Source organism: Rhinoderma darwinii, chromosome 4, assembly GCF_050947455.1.
Source record: "Rhinoderma darwinii isolate aRhiDar2 chromosome 4, aRhiDar2.hap1, whole genome shotgun sequence".
NCBI lineage: Eukaryota > Metazoa > Chordata > Amphibia > Anura > Rhinodermatidae > Rhinoderma > Rhinoderma darwinii.
Genome location: NC_134690.1, coordinates 339,769,961 through 339,786,337, shown reverse-complemented (window position 1 = coordinate 339,786,337; position 16,377 = coordinate 339,769,961). Strand labels below are relative to the sequence as shown.

General features: G+C 39.1%; 1 protein-coding gene across 8 annotated transcripts in view; it reads left to right on the top strand.

Annotated features, from left to right (window-relative positions):
• SYNE1 (spectrin repeat containing nuclear envelope protein 1) overlaps positions 1-16,377 on the top strand; it is a 498,487-nt gene that overhangs the window by 228,993 nt on the left and 253,117 nt on the right. For all 8 annotated transcript variants that reach the window (XM_075862881.1, XM_075862877.1, XM_075862879.1 and 5 more), the window contains 8 exons: positions 1,956-2,109; positions 2,484-3,112; positions 3,784-3,963; positions 6,847-6,997; positions 8,154-8,312; positions 11,099-11,281; positions 12,387-12,488; positions 15,533-15,736. In XM_075862881.1, the coding sequence (XP_075718996.1) occupies positions 1,956-2,109; positions 2,484-3,112; positions 3,784-3,963; positions 6,847-6,997; positions 8,154-8,312; positions 11,099-11,281; positions 12,387-12,488; positions 15,533-15,736 (1,762 nt within the window). The remainder of the gene's footprint in view (positions 1-1,955; positions 2,110-2,483; positions 3,113-3,783; positions 3,964-6,846; positions 6,998-8,153; positions 8,313-11,098; positions 11,282-12,386; positions 12,489-15,532; positions 15,737-16,377) is intronic.

Here is a 16,377-nt window from a genome sequence, read left to right as displayed (position 1 = left end):
TAGCCACTTACTAATGTTCTGTCTGTAGCTGAAATGCTTCTGTAAGCCATTCTCACATGCAGTCACATGACCCTGCTTCTGGTGTTTATCTACGCCCTTCTGTATGCCTTTTATCTCCACTGCTCCTTGATTATTTCCCCTCCCTCCCTGTCTTTGAGGAATTGTGTTTCTCATGCTGGGCAGCAGATTCTAGCAGCAGAGCTTTGTCTCAGTAGCAAGAACTGATTAATTACAGCACTACCTTATAACTTGTAATAGAGGGGCATGCAGGCAGCTTTAAATAAAGTCAATACTTATGAAAGGGGAGAGAAATAATTTTAGTCCTTTATACGGTAATCCTGCCTACGGGAAGCCCAGGCAAAATGAAAACAGTGCTGCACAGAGCTAGGCAACATAATGAAAATTAAAAATAATTACTTCTGAGCTTTGGTTGCATCATCTGGTGATCATTTAGACACATACGGGTACTTTTCTGTGTTTTTCATAAGCTCGGGAAAACCCCTTAATAAAGTCACACTAAACAAGACCACTTAGGCTTCGTTCACATCTGCGTCAGGGCTCCGTTCCGTCTGAGCTTTCCGTCGAAACGGAGCCCTGACTGACACAAACTGAAACCATATGTTTCCATTTCCATCACCATTGATTGTAATGGTGACAGATCCGGTGCCAATGTTTTCAGTTTGTCTCCGTTGTGCAAGGGTTCCGTAGTTTTGACGGGACGAATACCATAGTTGACTATGCTATTCATCCCGTCAAAACGGCTAAACCCTTGCACAGCTGAGACAAACTGAAACCATTGGCACCGGATCCGTCACCATTGAAATAAATGGTGATAGAAACGGAGCGCTGATGCAGATGTGAACATAGCCTTGTTTGGAGTGTTATTCATAAGTTGTTGTTACAAAGATTGTTAGACTGACCTTAGAATTTTCCTGTACTGTCGAGTAGAAGTACCACATTGAATTCTCTATATCTCTCTGACAACTGTTTTTTTTTTTTGGATGTCTTCTCAGGGACCCCATTGCTCTAAGGAACAATATAAGCAATGAGGCCATATTAATGTATTGGGGTCCGTATACACTAAATAATGAGTGTCAGTCGCGGATATTAGCAAGTTGTTTATGCTTGCATTTATATGTTTTCAATAATCCAGTGGTTTTTTCAAAACTGCGATCGTTTGTGCGATCGCTTGTCTTTCCTCTGATTGTGGTAGTTCTATTACAAACAACACAAATGGATGAACTGCCGACAGATGATAAATCAGAATAAAAGATGTGATCAATAACAAAATTATCGCTGATCACTCACTCGATGCACATATTTAAACTAGATAGTCATTGGGAATGATTATTCGATCTAACGATCTATTTATCATCCTATGTAAAAGTCACTAATCTTTAACAAGAAGGATCAGAGCAATGAGCATGTATGGTGAGGAAAAGGTAGACATCCAAACAGAGCAATAGTTGGAGGAATACAGACAAGGTCAAGCAACTGATCTATAGAACAGGAGAATTCTAAGCACAACCTAAAATAATTTGTGAAACCACAGCAAAGATTCCAAAAAAATTCTGAAAATAAATGTATTCATATTTTTTACTGATTTGGCAGCATTTAGTTACATTATGGAATCATTTTTCTGCAACAACCCTGATTGTTGAGCAGCGGCCCGAATATGTTTATTTGCTGTGCTGGATTTATACTGGATTTATTTCTACAAGATCTCCATATTCTTATTAAGATCCAGTAGTGTCAATCACTATTCAGCAGAATGGGTAGGGTATACGTGTAACCAATGGTGGAAAAATGATTTAATGAAGTTGTTCACTATATGGCCACGGTAGAATTTGACAAGGGACTTTTGGTCTTGTTAAAGAAATTCGAAGTCTTAACATTTTAAACACCAAAAATCAAATAATGATTAAAACAATATTATTATGGTCATTTTTTTTCAGGATCTGTGCTGTGGAGTCCATTGTGGCTGAACATCAGAAATTTGATGACTTGTTACTAGAATATTCTCTCTGGATTAAACAATTCCTTAAAGATCTTGAGGATGCTGCTGAAATAAACACATCTGAACATGAATCTGCTGTTCTTTTAAATAAGGTAACCTTATTGCATCAGATACTTCAGTTATCACTGTTAGGCCGAATTCAAACGACCGCGGCATACGTCCGTGTAACGGCCGTTAAAACAACGGCCATCAGACGGACGCATGTATTTCAATTTGGCCATTCACAGGGCCATTGTTTCAACTGACCGTGTGAAGGGTCCGTTGGAAAAATAGAACATGTCCTATTTTCTTTCGTTTTTAAAGATCTCTCGATAGACTCAAGTCTATGGGGATCCGTGAAAACGGGACCCGCACGGGTTCAACTCGGACGTGAAAAACTGCAGAATGGCTCTTGGTACCAGACAAAAATCAGAGTATATTTTATGTACATTTTGCATGCAACATTTTACTCCTTTTTTTCTTCCAGAACAATAGAGCAAAAGTGAAAATACAGCAGGAAGAAATAGATAATTTGAAGGATGAGCTCACTAAATTGTACAGGTTAACCATTCCTGATGATCATTTTATATTGGAAGGAAGGGTCACAGACTGTGTGCAGCTATTTGAAGAAACAATACAAATCACTGAGCGACGTCAGCAATCCCTCTCCAAATTAGGCACCTTCTTACAGATGCATCAGGAATCCCTCAATGTCCTCTGTAATTTAAAAGAAACAGTAGAAGGAGCAAGCAGCCTAGATAGAGGAAAATCTGAGTCTCTGGAAAAAGACATAAATAGAGTTGCTCAGGAAATGGATGAATTAACAGCTATGTCAGTAGGACTAGACGCAGCTCTTACCAAAGCACAATACCATCTAAAGAGCTCCACTTCTGAGCAGAGGACTTCCTGCAGAGCTCTGGCTGATAACCTAAATATGGAACTGGAGAAAGTTCAGAAGTTTCTAGGAACAAAACGTAGTGAAGCAGAAGCTCTTGGAGCACTTTGGAAATCATTTCTTGATTGTAGGGAGAAACTTCTCAAGACAATTGAAGATATTGAAGAAAAGGCAGACAGTGAAGAGATGAAAGAGCCAACATTACAGGCTCTTCAGCAAAGGTAACATGAGAATCTGCCGTGTTTGTTTCTACTGCTGTTTTCAAGTTTTCTAGAGTAAGCAGCATTACAAAAAACTTTTTGGGCAACCCTGTATTCAATACGTTTTGCTTGATAAACTTTTTAAATAGTTGTAAATTGTTTATAATCGTAGACCATCTTTATTACTGTTTTGTTTATTTTCAGTATAAAGCTATGTTCACACTGAGTTTTTTGACGCGGAAACCGCGCCGCAAAACTCGTGAAAAACGGCCCTAAAATGCCTCCCATTGATTTCAATGGGAGGCGGGGGCGGTTTTCTCCCGCGAGCGGTAAAACCGCCTCGCGGGAGAAGGAAGAGACATGGCCGCGGGCGAAAAACGCCGCGAAAAACGGCATGCAGGGAGAGGAAAATCTGCCTCAAACTTCAAAACAGAATTTTGAGGCAGAAATTCCGCCTTCAAAGAACTCCATGTGAACATAGCCTTAAACATATTGTGTTTTTGCTCTGAATTCCAGTATAACCCATTGCTATAATTTAATTCTATATTTGCTGGCTTTATTTTGGCACCCTGATGGGTACTCAGTAATTCATTTGCACCCACACATTTTTAGGTGTTTGTCCTGTGAAAAATGTCCTTTAATTTACTTCAAGTCATACAAACAGCAGAGTTTTATTATGCCTTTGATTGCAGATTAAAAATTTTCAATGAACTGGAGGAAGAAATTAACTCTTACCAACATGAAAAGCAGTGGCTTATGGACAAAGCAAAGCAGATTTCCCAGAAGGATTTATCTAAGGCTGCAGAAGCAGATAAAGAGCTGAATGGGCTGATCATGACTTGGGAAGACACAAACAAGCTCATTACTGAAAGGTAAGCATATAAAGAGCCACAGTGCTCCAATGTATCATTGAAAATGTATGCATGTTGTAAATGGCAAAGGTATAATACTGTATACACAATGCTGTGTAAAAGTTTTAGACAGTTGTGGAAAAATGCTGCAAAGTAAGAATGCTTTTAAAAATAGAAGTGTTAATATTTTTTATTATCAATTAACAAAATACAAAGTGAATGAACAGAAGAGAAATCTAAATCAAATCAATATTTGGTATGACCACCCTTTGCCTTTAAAACAACATCAATCCTGCTAGGTACACTTGCACAAAGTCATGGATTTTGTAGGAATATAGTCAGGTGTATGATTAACCAACTATATCATACAGGTGAGAATGATCATCATTTTAAGATGTAGGTTAAAACACAATCAATACCTGTAACAGAAACAGCTGTGTAGCATGCCTTAAACTGGGTGAGAAACAGCCAAACTCTGCTACAAAGGTGAAGTTGGGGAAGACAGTTTCACGTCACCTGTCCACCATGGCAAGACTGAGCACAGCAACAAGACACAAGGTAGTTATACTGCATCAGCAAGGTTTCTCCCAGGCAAAGATTTCAAAGCAGACTGGGGTTTCAAGATGTGCTGTCCAAGCTCTTTTGAAAAAGCAGAAAGAAATGTCAAACGTGGTTGACCATAGATTTAGTGGTCGGCCAAGGAAACTTAGTGCAGCAGATCAAAGACACATCATGCTTTCTTCCCTTCGAAATCAGAAGATGTCCGGCAGTGCCATCAGGACTGGAAAAATTCAGTGGGACCCAGGTACACCCATCTACTGTTTGGAGAAGTCTGGCCAGTGGTCTTCATGGAAGAATCATGGCCAAAAAGCCATATCTTTGACGTGGAAACAAGCGAATTGACTCAATTATGCACGAAAACATAGGATCTGGGGTGCAGAAAAATGGCAGCAGGTGCTCTGGACTGATGAGTCAAAGTGTGAAATATTTTTTCTGTAACAGAAGGCAGTTTGTTTGCCGATGGGCTGTAGAGCGATACAATAATGAATATCTGCATGCAATATTGAAGCATGGTGGAGGTTCCTTGCAAATTTGCTGCTGCATTTCAGCAAATGTTGTAGGGGATTTGTAAGGATTAATGGTGTCCTCAATGCTGAGAAACACAGGCAGATACTTATCCATCCAGGAGCAGTTTAACAATATTATCCTTTTATCATTCTTGTGAACATATATAATATTGGGCAAAGGAACACTGTTTAATACAAAAATGCCCTCTATTCCAAGATCATTATGACTGTTCCTAACAGTAAAAATGTAAAGTTACTTATGTGATCTTGCAGAAATGGAAATGTGGCAGATCAGTAGCTGATTATGACATGACTTGATTTGTCTATACGTCGGCATCTGAATACCAGTCTGGTTCAGTATAGCTAACTAATAGAAATGGTTAAATGGGTTTTCTGACCATAGTCAGCTAAGACTAGGGTTGTCACAATACCAGAATTTGGACTTCGATACGGATACTTCGTGTAGTATTGTAATTCTCGATACCAAGACTATACTTTACAAACAATAATAATTTAAAAAAAAAAGTTCTTCGATTTTCTGATGTGAGGCAATGCGGTGTTATGAATTTAGTACCTCCATATGCCTCACATTAATAGTAATTAACCCTATCATGTTTCTCACAGTCTTAATGGACAACATTGGGTTAATGGGTGAGGTACATAATGGGGTTAGATAATAATAATGTGAAGCACATGGAGGTACTAAATTCATAACACCTCGTGCCTCACATTAATAAGTGAAAGAAGGAAGTTTTTAGTTATTTTTTTGAACAGCGTACACAGAAATTATGCTATAAATTTATTGTGCAGGTTATTACGATCGCGACCATACCAAATATGTGTATGTTTTATGTATTGAAACTTATTTTAATTAAATGTGTGTGTATTTTTTTACATTTATTTTTTTATTTAACATTACTTTATTTTTTTTTACTTTTGTATTTTTAAACTTTAGTGTACACAGGCAGTTGTTAGGACATACCTAAGTATGCCCTAGCAACAGGAAATATGGTCAGACAGCTCTGGGGTCCTTCAATGTACCCTGGGCTGTCTGCCCATATATGGTATGCCCCTCGATAGCGTCACAGGGATTCCCGGTGAGGCGATCCAAGCTGCATCCCCCACTTCTCATTTTCTCTTTGAATGCTGCGGTCAGCTGGCACTAATGAGCGGTGGCGCAGGCACTAAAGACAGGACATAGCATTGTTTAGCAATGTGCCCGCCACGTTCTCTGTCTTCAATACCGGCGCTCATTAGTGCAGCGCCGGCTGCATCACCTCATGCCGACCGCACGCGCACACTTATCAGGAGCGGGGCAATGACAGCCGCAGCCCCGCTCTGACTAAATTCATGTGTTACAATACTAAGGTGTTACTAAGGTGCCCCACAGCTTAGTATCGAAATACATAAATTAACGTATTGAATTTGCATTGATATTTCGATGCATCATGCAACCCTAGGTATGACATATTGCTATGATATGCCATCACAAAAAGATCAATGGGCATCTCAGATCTAGAATCCCTACTGATAATTAGAATGAAGGGGCAACAGTTCTTGTGAAGTATAGCACCATTTCCATTCACTATGCTGTTACAGGTATTGCAATTCAGCTCCATTTTTTTTTTCTTTTTAAGAATTGTGAAGGGTCCTAGTCATCGGGTCCCTAATGTTCAGTGAGTTATGCCATATACTAGCAATGTGTCATCACTTACTATGGTGGGAAAAAAACATATTAAATAAATATTCATATTAATAGATTTAACATATTTGTATCAACATTAATAAACTATGTTGACTTTCAATTATATACAATTTTATTTTTCTCCTATTTCAGTCAAGAACAATGCTCGGTTCTTATTGATGTAATGAAAGAATATGAACATCTAAGGTCTTCTATTACTAGAGTTATAGAAAATGTGGAAAACATGATAACAATTAAGTCGACTTTAAAAGACCAAGACGACATCCGACGTACCATAACAAAGGTAAATATAACATCTCAGATACAAATATAAGAAATACAATAGGCAATGAGGATGAAAATCTTAAGTGCTCTGCTGTTTCCGTCACTCCCATAGAGTTTGAGTGGAGCAGGCTTGCCCGACCACCACCGCTATGTTCAAACTCCTTCTTGCTGCGATCAGTGGGGTTCCCAGTGTTTGTACCCACACCGATATAACATTTATCCCCTCTCTAGTGGATAGATTATAAATGTTTGTGGCCGGAATACCCCTAAAATAAATCATAAAAGAAACCCAAATAACTGTGGGAAAATATTATTAAAGGAAATTATTAAAAAGCTAATAAAGCTGTTGTAAAAGCTTGTAAAACTAAAGTCTAATTAACATGGGGGATCCTCAGACAAAACAAGTATATGACAATATTTCATCTAAACCCCACTGGCATACAGATCCCATTCTGAAAATCCATATGGATTCCTTCTGAAGGTTAGTTCTGTCCCAATCTCCACCACTTGGAGATGTTCTTACGATTTTAATACCCCAGAATCGTAGTTGCTGCTATTGGCCGTTATATACTTCCCTCATTGCCTTGAAATAAGGGTGTTTTCCTCTCTTCTAATATCACCAATGGGATATCATGTTAAGAGCTCTTGTACTCATCACAATTTGGGAGCCACGGCGGCGATCAGAAGTTGCCGTCACCTGATCATTTCTAGTATCAGATGATGCATGGACTGTCTAAGACCGCCAGAGCAAGAGGGGGCTGCTTGTTAGCTGCTCTTTGCTCTGGCTCATCGAGGAGGGTACAAGCTAATGGGGCATATGGACATTGGTTGTCTTCATTCGACAACTTTATTTATGATCCTTCAAGACGTGGAAGTGTTTTTGGAAGGTGTGCACCACTAACAGCCACAGTCACTCTGCATATCAGGTTACCGCCCTTATAGCCTGCCAAGATTTTGACATTCAACTCAAAGGGTTGAATGGGCCTCTTATGTGACCTGACCGTCCTTGTGTATAAATCATATATTCATATTTATGAAATAGAGAAATTTGCTATATTGGAAAAACTTACGAGGTCTAATAAACCGATTCATGCTCATGGTAAAAATGTGGGTTTATAAAGAGAAAGGGAAAATCTGTGGCTCATCATCTAATTTAACTTACATTGTTTTTCAAGCACGAATCAGCCAAGAATGAACTCAATGAAAACCAGAAAGAACTGGATGAGTTCACCAACAAAGGGAAACACTTGCTAGTTGAGCTAAAACGAATCCATGGCTGTGACTCAAGGCCAGTGAAAAAAGATATGGACTACTACATGGATCAATGGCTTGACGTAAGATGTATTTGTTATATGTTAAATGATTTATCGTGCAATCAGTTTTCAGCAGTGACATTATGCTGGTGTGATTTATCTGTGTCATATTTTCCTTTATGTATTCTATGTATGTGGTTTCATTCATTGCCAATCTGTCTAATAAGGCAAATAGCATCTGTTTTTGCTTTGCTTGGGGTTTTAGCATCAGCAAGTGAAAAAAGATAATCTGTAAAATGCTTGACTGTTCAGGGGAAGCTTTATGTTTTAGTTCATAGAAACCAGGTCTGGCTTTACAGTACACTGCTGATGCCTGTACATGTCCAAATTCTAGTGCATTAAAGGGAGCCATGCCTAGTTCTTCAACTTACTGACGCATTATCTGGTAAAATTTGGTCATCTGGAGTCATGTTTCATGTGCTCTCGGCAGGATTGTTGGATGTTCTTCTCTTTATGGATGAGATATGGCTTGTACACTATGCATTCACTTAGAGCAGACATGGATCCTGTGGGTAAACAAATACTGCCTCTGCTTAGGGCTGGGCGATTATGACCTAAATCAAAATCACGGTTAATTGAACATGAAACATTGATTACGTTGAATTAATAGTTATTTACGCCACACCCCTTTTGCATGCCATGCCCCTTCTTTGCATGCCACGCCATTGAATTAATATATATCTCCCTGAGCCTGCTGTATACTAGTGTATGTAATATACCCCCTGATCGTGTTCCCCACACAGTATAATACCCCCATAGTGTCCCCCACACATTGTAATGCACACATAGCTGCCCCCCCACAGTATAATTGCCCCTATAGCTGCCCCATGCAGTATAATGCCCCCATAGCTGCCCCACACAGTATAATGCCCCCATAGCTGCCCCGCGCAGTATAATGCCTCATAGCTGCCCCATGCGGTATAATGCCCCTATTGCTGCCCCCACACTGTATAATGACACCATAGCTGCCCTCCACACAATATAATGCCCCGATAGCTGCCCCCACACATTGTAATGCACACATAGCTGCCCCCCACAGTATAATTGCCCCTATAGCTGCCCCATGCAGTATAATGCCCCCATAGCTGCCCCACACAGTATAATGTCCCATAGCTGCCCCATGCAGTATAGTGCCCCAATAGCTGCACCCACATGGTATAATGTCCCTATAGCTGCCCCCAAACAGTATAATGCCCCCATAGCTGCCCCTATACAGTATAATGCCTCTATAGCTGCCCCATGTAGTATAGTGCCCCCATAGCTTCCCCCACGTGGTGTAATGCCCCAATAGCTGCACCCACTCAGTATAATGCCCCAATAGCTTCCCCATGCAGTATAATGACCCTATAGCTGCCCCCACACAGTATAATTCCCCCATAGCGCATAATAAAAATAATAAAATACTCACCTAGCCCCGTACCTACGATAATTGAGAGAGATCCCTCTGCAGGTCTCTTCTAGTCTGTGCTCTGTCTGACTCGGCACAGACAGGCGCGATCACATCACTACATCGCGCCTGTCTGCACCAGGGCGCTCACGGCTGGTATTACATAGTGAATGGTAGAACATTGTATCAACAGATCTTTGTCCTAAAGACGCAGATACATTTGAAACCGAGACATAACCAAACCGTAAAAAAAACAAAATGCAGAAGATGACGTTGGTTATTTGCGATGCATTTCGGTTTCCTTTTTATTTTTAATTGCCCAGTCCTACTTCTGCTGTAGTTGCCGTTCCTGAATTCTGCATTTGTGGACCACCATGTCAAACCCCTATAACTAAGAGCATATATAGTATGTACTTAAAGAAACATGTATGTGTATGCTACTGCTCCTGCTGATCGGCTTCCCAAGCCCTGGTTGTGACCACAGGGGAGGCCCACCTTAGCTTGATTGGCTGAGAACAGAACACATGGCCACTTGACAGATCTTGTCTGCAAATGAACTGCTATTGCAGTTGTATGGTCCTTTATTGGGCCAATCAGGTCCATAGGGTCTTTTGTTTTGCATGTTGTCTGTGTCCACTACCGTTAGCCCAAGCAGAAGTTCAGGACTCTGATCAGAGGGTGCAGTAGCACCGACTTACATGTTTCTCTACAATCTTCTTATATTTAAAGGGCTCTGTCCTTCTGACGGATCATTTTTAACTAAAGGTTAAGCGCTAGTCAGTCTTGGCTTTTAATTCATATGTTTAATTTGTGCTGAGTAGACATTAATATTCCTTTTTACTCCACATACTACACATTCAGTCACAGTATGATTCATAGACTTAAATGTATCCATCGTTACAAAATGAGTAATGTGAGAAGTGGCTAAGTTTACATGGCATATTTTACACACTGAGAAATACGAGTCTGCTTTCAAGAGAATTCAGTCTCTGAAATATAGGCGTATACTAGCGTATTTTTGGAGGTGTCAATGGTAAAGACCATCAAATATAATATTCAATTTTAAAAATAGTAACGCTTGTTTGGAATTGTTTTTCTGATCAGTTGTACACATCTAAAATTATGTACACATGATATTACAATAATAACAAGCAGTATGCTGGAACTTCTTAATCGAAAAATTGCTGGGTTTTTACATTTTTCAATTCTCTTCTAAAGTTCTGAAATTCATAATTTTCTAACATATCATGTAAAAAGGCATCGACCATCTCAGCACAAAGTTCAGGCCCTTAAAATGAGCTTAGTAAATATGGTGACATGGCTCCCTAAAAATGACAGTTATCATTACCACCTATAGCCCATTCAAAAGAATTGTATGTTGCGATCTAACATGATATGCGGTTGGCATTGGTTTCAACAGGTGATGGAGAGAATAGACGAAAACCTTGACAGACTGAGTGTGAGCTTATCCGTATGGGAAGATGTTTTGGGCATAAATGATGAAATCGATGGATGGTCAAGTAGTTCCATTTCACAGATGAGTGAGAATATTACCAACCTAAACAGCAGTCAACAAATGAAGGCTTGCCTTGCGGAATTTCAGGTGTGCGGTAAATTAAGGGATGGCAATCTGCATTATAAATATTAACTTAAAGGGTCCATTTACATAGGCAGATTTTCTGCCGATAAAAAGACCTTAGCGAGCGCCAAGCGACGATATACAAGTCAATCGGCGCTTGTTTATATCCATTTACATAGAGCAATTATCACTACTGTATGTGACCGAATAATAGTTAGTCGCAATCGTCCGTGCACATACAGTTTCATTATTGTCGGCAGCACATTTCTTTTAACATGGGGAGTTGTGCTGCGAAAATCCATGATTTTAATGCATAAAAACTGCAAACAGCTGACAAACTAATGTTTGCTAGTTTACTGGCTGATTTCTTGGCATGTATACATAGGCCGATGATCGTGCCTGAAAGTGCGCTCGTTAGCATGATTATAGACCCATGTAAAGGGCCTAAAACCCATAAATTAATAATAAAAGTCCTAATGCAGACAGAGCAGTGAGGGAGAGCTCCTGCTGCAGCCAGTTGCCATACAGCCAAATAATATTATTGGTATTTTGTTTATTTTTCAAAAATTTAGTGTTCCATTAAAAATTCAATACATTGCATCACATTGTATGCCGCTGCAGCTTTATTTAAACAGTCATTTTTTAACTTAAAAAAGTTTAAATAAAGCTGACATTACAATGGTTCCTATAAATTGATGTGACCCTTAAACCCCGGGCTTTATTGACAAAACATACCTAGATCACTGTTTACTTATCCCATGTGTATAGATTAATTAAATCTCACCCATGTATCTTTGGTCCGTAAGATCAGCTCTCAGGTACTGGAGATTAAAACAGAGTAGATCAGAAATGCACCAATTAAATAATAAAATGTAGCATAATTAATTGTCCCTTGAGACTTCCTGCTATAAATTGAATTCAACAATAGTATTTCTTATATTTCTTAATAGTAAGTTTTCTTTTCTCATCCGACTCAGAATGCAATAGTCTCTGCTGGAAAAAGTCTTATTCATTTACTCACTCCTCCTAGTTTGTGAGCCTGGTTTGGCCATGAATCAAGGCATTTCTGGAAAACTGTTTAACTTATTTTTATTCTTTGTTCGCCATTTTCTCTCCCGGGAAAATTCAGACTGAAGTAACGTTAAAAGGGGAGAAGTTGGAAGAGTTTCACTCCAAGGTTATTGAACTGAAAGAGCTGACAAGGAGCAAGGAGCCCCCGGCAGAATTACAGGTAGATAATATTACATACATAGTAGATTTAGAAACAGTACAGAAGTGTGATATATGCTGCCTGGCAAATCCAGGTCTAAGAATAGCCGCATGACCTAATAATAGCAAGTCTGTTCTGCAAGTGACTGCGTAGAAAAATTTTATTCAGATTACGTTTTGAGTTTTATGTGTTTATAGTTAAGGTGGCAACAAAGTATATTTATGTCTATATATTTATTTATTTTTTTAAGTATTTTTCAATTCTTTTTTGAAATTTGTACACATTATGTCTTCATTTATTCAGAATGAGACAGTGGCATGTGCCATACAGTTGTACTGTAGGATAGGGCAAGATGGGGGGCATTCTGGATTCATGCTATCTTCTCGGGGTAACACTTTCGACTTTTCTTTCACATTCATTCATCCAATGGTTGTGTCTGTGACACTCTGCTATTGTTTAGAAACCACTGCACACAGCAAAAGTACTAATGCTGGAGAATTGACTGTTGTGTACTTCTGGTCCTCCTTTTCCTTAAATTTAACTATTACATTTACTAGAGTTATTAGTGTAATTCAAAGATAACCCCACACAGGGATCAATAGTCATCGTCATTCATTTGATCAGGATTTGATTAGATATTTACCTATGTCAATAAATCCGATCTCTAGGATCCCCCTTTTTGAATCCTATTTGCCTCAGTATATATGTTTGTAAATCACATTATAATCTCCCTGGTGGTTTAGTTACTTGTAGTTTATGCAGCCTATCTGTACAGAAATGTCTCTAAGATACAAACACGAGACTAAGTAAAATATAGTAAGAGAGGTGGAAATTATATTTATTATTTCTTAGTTAGGTTTTTTTTTCAGGCATTGTTTTCATCCCTGTATCCACATGTTGGTTTATTATATGTATTTTATACGCATTCCCTGACTCCATCTTATTCTCCCTGCACAGGCTGACGCCACTTTTTGCATTATATGACTCATTTTTAATGTCTTTTGTATTCATCCCCTAATAAAGTAAAAAGTAATTCCTTTTTTCAATATTTCATTACTTTTGTGCTGTAATTGACACCATCGCTTTTAGGTTTCTTACTTGTAGTTTATAGTACGGCAGCCAATCTGAACAGAGCTGCAGTGTAAATCATGGAGAGTAACACGGAAGTTGGAGCTTCAGATGAAATAGAAGGTAGACTATCTTAGACTACCTCAGACTCCCTATAGGCACCAATTATAGCTGTAGCTTCAAATTGTAGACAGACTTGGGCACAGATTATTATACCATCGCCCAAGCTAAGGCCTCATGCACACGACCGTTATTTTATCCGCAATTACGGATCTGTAATTGTGCATAAAATGCTGACCCATTAATTTCTATCGGCCACGGACACCTTCCTGTATATTTGCGGATGTGTGTCCCGCCGTAGAAATGACTCGAAAAAAACAGGACATGTCCCATTTTTCGAAATTTACAGACCATACTAATATACTTATTACTGTGAGCACGGTTTGCAAATGCGGGTGACAGTCGTTTGCATGAGGTCTTACACTGAGGAAAAGAGATAGCAGATAAGCATTATAAAAAGATAGCAGCTTATAACTATGTTTTATATTTAAAGAGGACCTGTCAACTCTCCTGGTATGCCTGTTTTAGTAAATAATTGTATTCCCCAATTGTATTCCTCTGTTATACCTCCTAGAAATTCCTGAATAAATTGACAACTGGGTTTTACCAGTAGTGGGTGTATCCCTACACGGACTGACACTGTCCAATCAGTGTTGTCAGAGTGAGACTAGAGACACGCCACTTTGACAAGGGGAATGGTAACACCCAGTTGCATTTTATTCATAAAATTTTACGAGGAATAACAAACGGCCGGTACAATGCAAAGTTATGAGAAAATTTGTCCCAGAATTTTTATTTAATTGGAAATGCAAGTATTTACTAAAATAGACATGTCAGAAGGTCCTTATTAAGGTTGTTACCAGATACCTTAGGAATTTGGGGTCTACATATTTACAATTTTTGCTGCATCTGTGGCCAGAATAATATTAGTGCAGGAAAACATTGGGAATATTTATTAATACTTTCTTAAAGGTAGATCGGATAAAACTAAACCAGTCAGACAGAAACTAAAATCACTGTGGTGCATAAACTATGATATGATGCTGCCAGTAACCACGGGACACCACAAAAAAGAAAAATGGCGCTTTAGGTCCAAAGACACAGTCCAAAAAATGTTCAAATGAAATGAAAAGCAAAAGTGGTCCTAAGCTCACACTCCACTAATATACTGCAAAACGATCCACCTTAGGGACTGTCCTCCCTTCAACTCCAGCTTGTAGTGAAGGTGTGAGTGATCTTACTCTAGCAGTGCAGAGCAATATGTTTTTCAGGCCAAACCTCCTTCCAGTGTTTGCTCCGTTCAGATAAAAAAACAACCGAGTCTCCACGAATGCTTCCGCTCCACATTGTAGCCTCCCACTGCAACAAAGTTTAAAATGGCCCAAACATTGTGTAACTCCGCAACTTCAGATGAACAGTTAAAACAGGGCGGTTTTAATTATATTCACAAAGATAAATAAAAACATCACCTCACATGGACCCGAACTGTGGGTTTTGCCTTAACAGTTGCCTACACATATAAGGATCAAAATGGAAAAATCGAGTCTGCGTGCTTCCTGCTGATTCACCAACTGGAAAGCTTTCTTTCAGGATCTCATATTCATAACACAACAGTGCTCTCTAAAATCTACACTAGAAAAGAAGAGGGCATAAATGTGTCACTAATCTCAAGATCATTGGGGATCCACACAGAACCCCCACTAATCTCACTTTTGTGGTATATTCAGTGGATTTGCCATTAAAGTAGTACGTCGGAAAACCCTATATTTTTTTTTTCTTTCTCTTTTTTTACTTCCCCCTCAGAAACCAAATGCTACATCATTGGGGATGGGCATTAAATAGAAACTAACCGAGGCGACCCTTATATGCCCATTAAGGCTTACTGAAATAAAATAAAAACTATTTAAAGAACTGTTTTCCTTTACCTATTAATATAGTTCATGGCAGCAGATTTAAAGCAGAAATTGGACCATGCTAAAGAAGTCTCTCAAGTGGCCAAGGGAACATTACATGACTTTAGTACTCAAAAAATGCAGTTGGAAACCTTCATTGACCAGATGACGGGCTGGTTGAATAAAGTGGACGAATCGGTTTTGAAATATGAAAATAGTCGAGAACCTGGAGACATGAAAAAACTGAAGGTAAAATATTTTAAAATGTACTATAAAACATATGCTTTTGTTCGTTTTATACAATTTCAGCCACCTTCACTTTGCTTGTGTATGAATTACATGAGTTTTACATGTTAGGTGCCTAGAAACAACTGTATTCACAAAGATAGAAATGAAACGAGGAACTGCTTCATCTTAATGGGCCAACCTCCTACGCATTTTTGTTAGATTCGGTGTACTTTAATGTGGGAGAGTTATGTTAATTTCAAAAAGTACATAGACCGCAGACAGTTAAAGGAGTATTACCAAAATCAAAAATGATCACCTGTCAAAAGGATGGGTGATCATTTTTTGTTCGCTGGGGTCCCCATTGCTGGGACCCCACTGATCATGACAATGCCGGTCCCAAACTCCAAGATCCTCCTCACTACTAGACCAAAGTAAGGCGGACATTGATTGGAGCGGTGGTCAAGCATGCGCGTTGCCGCTCCATTTAAAGTTTATGGGAATGACGGAAACAGCCGAATACAGTGCTCGACTGTTTCCTTCATTCACTGCAGGGAGTGCAGTAAGGAGGATCTGAGTGTTCGGGTACTGATGTTCTTACAATTGGTGGGGATCCCAGCTGTGAGGCCCCCAGCGATCATAAAATGATCCCCTATCTTGTGTAT